Below are 8,370 nucleotides of genomic sequence, written 5' to 3'. Positions count from 1 at the left end.
TCTTATGTCTGTGCTTTTTGGCAGAGTGGAGTTGAAGACACACAAGGATGGCCTAAATAGCCATCCCAGAGAAGAGGAGGCCTGGATCTGGCAAGCAGAGCTCTCTGGTCCATCTGTAATCTCCTCTCCAGTAGAGGCAGGTCTCTTCAGAGGGGATGGCTGAGGTTCAGGCTCTCATGTAAGAAGGGGCCAGAGCTTCCCCAGCTCTAGAGTGTTGCTCTAACACACAGGGTGAAGTTGGAAAGGCCTCTGGGTATCTCTGGACCTCAAAAACACAGGCACAAGTGAAGCCTCCCTGTTTTGGGAGGCATTGGAATAAAACAATATACTACCAACAGCAAAAATGGGTACTCACCATGTGCCAGGCACTGTGTTACATCATTGTCTCATTATACACTCACAGAAACTCTGAGATAGTTGTTGTTATTTCTCCTATCATATAGATCTGCACACTGAGGCACAGAGAGGTTACACTGAGTAGCCCAAAGTGGCAAAGTCAGTGATGGAAACTAAGAAGCTTCCCTTGTAGGCCCCAGTGCTTTGAAGGAAAGGGGCTTTTAGTTCAGGCCTGCATTAGCCCCCTAACCCCTGGCCTTTGCAGAGAATGTCAGAAAGTAGGGTCACTTCCAAAACTGGAAGCCAGTTGGGGTGGGATCCAAGGTGGAAGGCAGAGCTGAATGGTGTGACGACCTTTCCCCTCAGAGAAGGTGAAGTGGAAGGATGCCGCCTGCATCAGTGTCTGCGTGAATGTGCCTGTGTGCACGTGTGGGTATGTAGGTTTCTGTATCAGTGTGTGTGAATGTGCGTGCACGAATTTTTGTCAGTGTGTATGTGTGTGTGTGAGACTCAGTAGGAGTGTGTGTACGAGAGTGAGAGTATGTCAGTAGAGATGTGACTGTGAGAGTCACAGTGCGTGATTGTATGTGTGCTAGCGCAGCCCTGTGTGCCGGGGTCGCCCTGCATTCCAGAGCAGCCAACCGAGTTTCCCGAGGGCCGGGGTGACTCACTGAGCTCTCGGCTCAGCCAGCCCCAGAAGGGCCTCAGGGCAGACAGAGGGGAGGGTCCAAGGTAGGGGTCTGACCCCGGTTTCGGCAGCGCTCCGGCGGCGACTGCAGGTCCCCCGTGGCGGCTCCGATGCACCGCCTGGCCAGCACTACTGGCGCGGGGGCGGCAGAGACCGCCCAGGCTCGGGGCTGCGGCGCCGGCACTGGAGGGGCCCGGCGGGCGTAGGCTGCAGCCGCCCCGGCTCGGAGTGAGTCACCGCGCCAAGAGCTGGCGAACCCAGCGCCGAGAGTCGGGTGCCGGCAGAGCGTGAACGTTTCAGGGAGGCCGGCGTGGAGCGCGCCTGTTCCCGCCTCGCCGCGCCCCACGGCTCTCTCGGCCTCTGGGAGATGTGAATGTCACTCGTGGCTGGCCAGGTTCCCCGCCCGGGGAAGCGGCTCGAGGTTCCAGGTCACTACGCCAAGGAACAAGCGCACACATCCAATGAAAACAATAATTTATTTAAATAATCTCTTCATATTGTAAAATCAACATTAAGAGCATGTTGTTTTCATAATAAATAACCCCAAAATACCTTTCATTTCAAGAACAAAGACTTTAGGATAAGATAAAACAAAACCAAATCAGTAGCTTAGTTCAACTGAGAAAATTTTCAAAGGGAAAAATAAAATGGAGGGGTTGCTGAGGTTACTGCTAAACCGCAGTTTTCACAAGTGGGCGTTTACAAAAAGTCCGAAAAGACGAGTATTTTTATACAAATAAATCAGTGGGAAAATCTGCACAGACACCTTTATTTACAAACTCTATGTCGAAGTCCACCCTAATAATCCTGAATAGGTTTTAAAAAAGATAATTTAAACACATTTTTTTGCAGTGTCCACATATTAAAAAATCATTTTTTTCCCCAACATCAAAATGAGGTCATCCGCAAAGGCACCTAAACTTTTAAAAAAATAAAAATAAAAAAACTCCACTGGTGATGGATGAGGAGAGGGCTAAGGAAGCGTTCCTGGGGGAGAGCTATGGCGGGGCGGAGGGGGGCTCGGAGGGCTGGAGACGGCAGGGCAGAAAAAAAGCGGCGGGCCGCCCGGGTCACGGGGGCGGGTGGGGGAGGGCGCGCCGGCCCGGGAGGTCAGTCAGCTCGGCCGACTGGAGCTGGGCCTGGGGGCGGGCAGGGAGAAAGGAGCCTCAGAGCACCCTGGAAACCTCGCGGGCGGGGGAGGCGTCCCTCTCGGACTCAGCTCGTGGCCCGCGGCGAGGAAGGCGCCCGACCGCCTGGCTGGGCGGGGAGGGGTGGGGAGGCAAGTCTGAGGCGGGGCTCAGGTCGGAAAGGAGGCCGCGGCGGGCTGCCCTGCCCGGGGGCCTCGGAGAAGAGCCTTCCAGGTCCCGGCCGCTCTGTGGCCCGCGCGAGGAAGCAGGGCCCGTGGCAGGCCATCTCGGTCGCTCCTCCCGGAGGGGTGGGAGGCATCCGCGGGCCAGTCGGAGGGACCGTCTGGCTCTTGGAGCGAGCACGGAGGATCACCGGTCTCTGCTCTCTCAGTCTCTGGCGCGGTCTCCCTGGGGTTAGAAAATCGTCCCGGCGCTCACCGGGGCGCCCCCGCCGCCGCCGTGGTGGTGGTGGTGGTGGTGATGGTGGTGGTGGTGCGGCTGCGGGGTCTGCGTTGGGTGCAGCAGCGGCGCGGCGGCCTGCAGGTGTGAGGTGGGGCCCGAGGCCTGGTGGTACCACGGGTAGTTGCCCAGGAAAGCCGAGGCCGCGCTGCTCGGGCTGGAGCCCGAGCTGCCCGCGCCGCTGCCGCCGCTGTTCGGGCCGCCGCCGCTCCCCATCCGCTGTGGCGCGCTGAAGTCCCAGGAGGCCGGCGCCGACACCGGCGGCGACGCACAAGGTGGCGAGCTGCTGGCCCCAGGGTGCTGCTCCGAGGGGATCTCACCGCTTTTCCACATCTTCTTGAACTTGGACCGGCGGTTCTGGAACCAGATTTTGACCTTTGTGGAAAACGGACCCGAGCGTTAGTGGAAGAACCTGGGTCTGGGGCAGGGGAGGGGGAGGAGGCGTAGAAATCACAGCCGGGCAGGTAAGCGGATCACGTGCCGCGGCCTCGGAGACTCGGGATGGCTCCTGCTCCATTAGGAGGTAATCTCCGAAAGTCCGAGGCAGCTGGATTGTGCGTGCCGCGGGGATGGTGACAGCGGGAAGGGGTCAGGAGGGCCAATTATTTTACCCGTTTAATCAGTATCGCGCGGAAAGAAGATGTGGAAGCGGATTTCTGCCCACCCCAGGCCTTTCCTTTTCTCAGGCGCGGCGGCCCCTTGGGGGATTTCAGCTCCAGGCGTAGAAATTTAGGCCGCCCAAGGCGCGGGCCTCGAAATCCTTAAAGTTACTTTAAACGTACTTTTTAAAACGTTGTCCGGACCCCTCCTGCTTCCCAGCCACCCCAGGCCAGCGCCCTCCTCGTTCCCCGCCAGGCCGGGAGCCCTCACCTGAGTCTGGGTGAGGCCCAGGGACGCCGCCAGCTCCGCTCTCTCGGGGAGGGCGAGGTATTGAGTCTTTTGGAAACGTCTCTGAAGAGCCGCCAGCTGGAAACTGGAGTAGATGGTACGGGGTTTCCGGACTTTCTTTGGCTTCCCATTCACGATCCGGATTTCAGGCTCGAGGTCCTCTTTCTCTGCAACGCAACGCCATCGTGAGAACAGTGCAGCGGGGGGACCCAAACAGTTCCCGCTGGGCTTAAGGGCCGGCCGTGGCACTTGGCCTGCGCCCGGAGGCGAGTTGTTGGAGACGCTGCGGGGCGCCCAGGCGCAACTTCGCTAAGTGCGGACTCCGGCCGCCAGACACCCGGGAGCTGGACCCTCCCGGAAGGGGAAGAAGGAGCAAACCGGAGAGAAAGAAGGAGCAGGTGGTAAGGAAATGAGGTTACCGCGAGGCATGCGCCCGGCGCCCTTTCGGCCCCCGAGTCTCACCAGCTGAGCGCCGAGGGACGTACGCGGTGACCCTCGGCAGACTGGTGGTTGAGGAGGGTAAAAAGGCTCAAGGAGGGCAGGGAGCAGGCAGTGTAAGCGTCCGGGTTCCGGATGGATCCCCGTCCCAAACATTTTTATCCCACCCATCCCAGTAACTAGGCTGACTTGGCACCTTTGACGCCAGCGTTGTGCTTACCAGGTTCGTTGTTGGCCGGGGAAGAACTGGTCCCGTAGGGTGCGTAGGAGGTGTAGGCGGCGGTGTAGCCCAGGTCGTAGCCGCTCTTAGCGGAATAAGGGACGCTGTTGAGGCCGCCGGCGTGGTACTGGTAGGAACCCATGTGCGCGTAGGGCGAGCCCCCACTTCCGCCGCCGCCCGCCGGGTGCTGCTGGTTGGTGTAGTAGCTGCTGTCGGTAGCTGTGGACACCGGGAGTGTGGGCGACTCCTGGGGCTTGTGGAGGCTGCTGCCGTTGCTGCCGCCGGGGCCAGCGCCGCCGCCGCTTGGGGGCTGCTGGTGCTGGTGGTACGTGCTGGAGGCCGTGATCTGGGTCGAGTGCATATCAGCCACCAGACTGTCAAAGACTCCAGTCATCCTGGCCCGGGATGGGAAAGAGCAGGGGTGGCGGGCGCGAGGGGGGAAGCGAGGCGCCTCCTCTGTCTCTCCCTGTCCCCTCCAGCAGCCAATGTAATTACGGGGGGTGAGGGAGGGTGGGGAGGAAAACAAGAAATGTGGCAACGGTCTAGGCAACTCCTCCTCTAGGGGAGGCGATCACCGTGCACTGCTCGGGACAGCTGCCGCCGGCCGCATCCTCTCTCCGCCTCTCTGCCCGCTCGGCTTCTTGCCCAGCGCCCGCTCGGGCGGGGGGCGGGCGGCGGAGGGGGCAGGGGTGGCGGGGCCAGGCCGGGGCTCCGGGAGGCGGGAGCAGGTGAGCAGCCCAGAGCGGCTTTACGATTGTCTGCGGGGCGGGTTCCGGCAGCGTGGGCATTTAACACTCGTCACGTGAGCGCAGGCGACGTCACCTAGCAACAGCCAATCGGAAGCGCCGGGCCGCGGGGTTCCTGGCGCTCTGGAATGCCCGGAGGGGGGCGAGGGGGGGAGGCTGGTGTCACAGGGCGGGCGCTGCGGCTGCTGTGGTTGCGGGTGCAGACAGGCGGCTGCTGAATGCGAGCAGCGAAGCGAGGGACTGGGGAAGGGGCGCGGTGGGGAGTCAGGGTGGCCAGCAGCAGGAGGACAGAAGGCGTGAAGGCGGAGACTGGCATTACTTCTCAAAGGAAGAAGACTTGGGGTCTCCCATTCCATTCTGTGTACAAGTGCCAGCCAGTTGCAGCGATTCGGCTCTTCCTGTCCGAGGTCAGCTTGCAAACATGAATCAAAATAAAGCGGTACCGCGAGCCCGGCCAGGTCTAGCTCCGCTTTTCCTCGAAGCGTCTGGCAGTCACTCTTGTCAGTCACTCGGCACTTGATAGTCAATTGATTTAAATGATCCATAAACCACGTATTATAATACCTACTTCCACATACCTGCTTAACCAGCCCACAGCGATATTAGGCAATTAATTAATGTTTAAACGATTTTTCCTTGTTGCTTGAGAGAAAAGCACTTTTCAATAACTTTTCTGAATAAATTCAAAAGTATTATTTCTAATGATATATCTGAAACCATTTTTTTTTCCTTGTGCTTTCCTGACAGGCCAAGACTTTGAGTAATTATGTATATTAGATGGCTAACTGACAGGCGAAAAGCGATCCCGGGGATTTCCTCTCTTGTTTGGAATGCTAGACCATAAAGACCAGATGGCTTTCAAAGTTCGTTCTAATTCTAAATGCTATATTTTTACGAAAACAGAAGTGGGATAATAGGTGAGAGAGTCGTCTCGATACTACAAGTCTTGGTAAACTTACAGAAACAAGTAGAAAACGTTTTATTTCATGCACTTAACCCTATTTTAGTTTTTGCGCCCTGTCATTGCAATTTCTTCGTTTAAATCAGCACTGGCGACTTCGTCCATATCAGTATTTCCTAGTGGTTGGGGACAGTGGCCCGGAGTTGAGGGACACTCGCCTTTACTGGACTCCCCAAGTTCGCAATTTCGGCGGCAGTGCTTGCCTTGTGGCGCCACCTGCTGGAGGTGTGCGTAGTTGCAGCGGGCCCAGTAGACGGTCTAATCATGCTGAGGCGCCAGACTCTGAAACCCCCCAAAAGAACAAAATAGTAATTAAAAGCCACAAAATTGTACAAGTGCGAGCCATCTGAAGCACCCTTTCCTAAAGACCTAACATGTCGCCGAAAGAACTTGTTTCAACAACTGCCTAATGGAAAACAAGTTGATGCTTTGAAAAATATGATCTTGGTCTTCTTCCCCAGAAAAAGCAAGTGTGTAATTAAAACTCCAGCATCCACACAGCTCACTCGCTGCAGAATAACGAGGAAGGTAATCTGCCCTCAAATCTGCCTGGATTTAGTTCCCAGCCTTCCTTTTGGTGAAGGAAGGCTCCTTGATGGAGGCTAGTGAACTAGTTAGAAATGCTTTGGGAGGTGGGGCTCACCACCAAGGGACTGCATTGCTTCACTGCTGTGCTCAGCCTTCTGCTTTGTGGGCCTCAGTTACAAAACTAACCTCTGGACATTTAATCAGTATTACCTTTTGGTGTCTTGACTCCAAATTCCAAGTCTTTCTGTCACCACCAAAGTAGTGGTAGCTGCTTTGGCCTAATATAGAAATCCCCCCCCCCACCAATGAAATATAAAAGAGCCAATTGCTGTAGCTTTGCCTTCTCTCTGCTCCTTTGTTCCCACTCCAAGCATGTCCTCCAGGCTTTTTCATGGTGGCAAGTTTGTTGTATTTTGTTACCTATGAGGACCTCCATTAATAGCCTAAAGGCTAGGTGAGCTGAGATCTGGAAAATGGCATCTTCCTGGAAGGAAATATGATTCCAGTTTCCTTTTAACTGGAAAACAAAGGACTGTGTGTGTGTGTGTGTGTGTGTGTGTGTGTTTGTGTGTGTGAAGGAGAAAAGACCAGATGCAATGAGCAAGGAGAGTCAGCAAGATTGCGAGAGCCAGAGAGGAAGAACTTACCACTGCATTTGGAGAATCAAGTAAACATTTGAAATATTAATTCTGATACTCCAGATACAAATCTGGGTTTGCCCAAATGCTCTGATCACCGTAGCGCAATATCCAAATGATTTCCTCACTTTGGTCTGAAGTCCGGGAGACAGTACCTAGAGAACTGACGCACTCATCCACAGTTCAGAGCAGAGTGATACCCCTCTCCAGAGATTGAGTTTAGGGGAACACCTCTGAGTGGCCAAACTTCCTCCTCTGCCTCAGGGCACTCTCCATCACACTTTTCTGCTTCCAGTTTTCTTGATCCTTTCTTGATCCACAGAGGCATTCTTTTACTCTGCAAGGACCTGGAAAAGAATGGGGGGGGGGGAATGTAGGGAGGTGGCCTTGTATGTCCTAATCCCATCACTAAGACATTTCCACTTTGAATCCCACACCCAACAGGTTGTTTGATGCAGCACTTGGTCTGATCACAGAATCCCACCGTGTTCTCCCAGAAACCTTTGCCAGAGGTGGATGGAATCATCATTCCCATTGTACAGAGGAAACTGAGGCTTGAGGGCAGAAGCAACATACTTTGAGTCAGGTACCCCTCCTTTCTCTGTTGCCATAGTGCAAATCACAGGGTAGTACTCTAAGCCTTGGCTGAACAGCTGGAGAACAGGTCTGGGGCATCTACCTGGCCTGGGCTTCCCCTGACCCTGTGTACTCCTCTGCTCCACCACTGGGTGTCCTCAATTACACCGAGCAGCGGGAGGGGTCGGGGGTCGGTAGGGGGTCGGGGTGGGGGCGGAGAGGATGCCCCCTGCAGGCAGGGAGCGTGGGGTGGGGGTCTGGGTGCTTTTTTGTGCGCAGAGGGATGGGCTCATTCTCACTCGCCCATTCTCCTGGAGGGTCACACCCGCGCTGTTGCTGGACTGCCCCTTTTCCTGGGGACACGGCTTCCTTCATTGGTCCTAGAGGCATTCTTTCCTTTTTCATCCCCGAAGTAGTTCTAGGAATCTGAGCTTTGGAATCTTTTAGGCTCCTTCTAGAACTCAAAGACATTTGGAGAAGTTGGGAGTCTATGGGAGCCTACCATCCCCACCTTTCCAGGACCATACCTGCCTGCTCTCCTCCTCCGGCCTCCATTGGTCATTAAGTCTTCTTGGGTACAAGCCTTGCCCAATCCTTTCGCATTGCTAATGTCCTCAACTTGCTTCCCCCTCAACCCCCCCCCCCCTTCACTAATGGAGCTTCGAGGGGATTCCAGGTGCGGTCAGTTCCTCCCAGCCCCTTTGGTCCTCAAGCAGATGGGATCTCTGAATCTGGGGTCTGCGAACTTAGACCCTACTTTTTTTT

The 8,370-nt window shown here is 55.8% G+C and overlaps 1 protein-coding gene across 1 annotated transcript; it reads right to left on the bottom strand.

The window, feature by feature from the left end:
* Positions 1-2,565: 2,565 nt before the first annotated feature.
* Positions 2,566-4,550, bottom strand: DLX2 (distal-less homeobox 2). Its single transcript, XM_047082662.1, has 3 exons — positions 4,157-4,550; positions 3,481-3,665; positions 2,566-2,985 (listed from the first exon to the last, which is right to left on the bottom strand). Exons 1-3 carry the CDS (start codon positions 4,548-4,550, stop codon positions 2,566-2,568), a joined length of 999 nt encoding a protein of 332 aa, XP_046938618.1.
* Between the last annotated feature and the right edge of the window lie 3,820 nt (positions 4,551-8,370).

The sequence above is a fragment of the Lynx rufus genome, unplaced genomic scaffold (assembly GCF_022079265.1).
Source record: "Lynx rufus isolate CCGP_SWC_20201006 ecotype Redwood Valley unplaced genomic scaffold, mLynRuf1.p SCAF_2, whole genome shotgun sequence".
Classification (NCBI taxonomy): Eukaryota; Metazoa; Chordata; class Mammalia; order Carnivora; family Felidae; genus Lynx; species Lynx rufus.
The sequence above is the reverse complement of the archived record's forward strand: the minus strand, read 5'-3'. Positions and strand labels throughout refer to the sequence as shown.

Bases quoted from the DNA above. Each gene is read 5' to 3' on its own strand.
- DLX2 (XM_047082662.1), bottom strand. From the start codon at position 4,550: ATGACTGGAGTCTTTGACAGTCTGGTGGCTGATATGCACTCGACCCAG. The intron at 3,666-4,156 runs GTAAGCACAACG...GTTGCGTTGCAG, and splicing joins CCCGGCCAACAACGAACCTG to AGAAAGAGGACCTCGAGCCT. The intron at 2,986-3,480 runs GTGAGGGCTCCC...TTTTCCACAAAG, and splicing joins TGGGCCTCACCCAGACTCAG to GTCAAAATCTGGTTCCAGAA.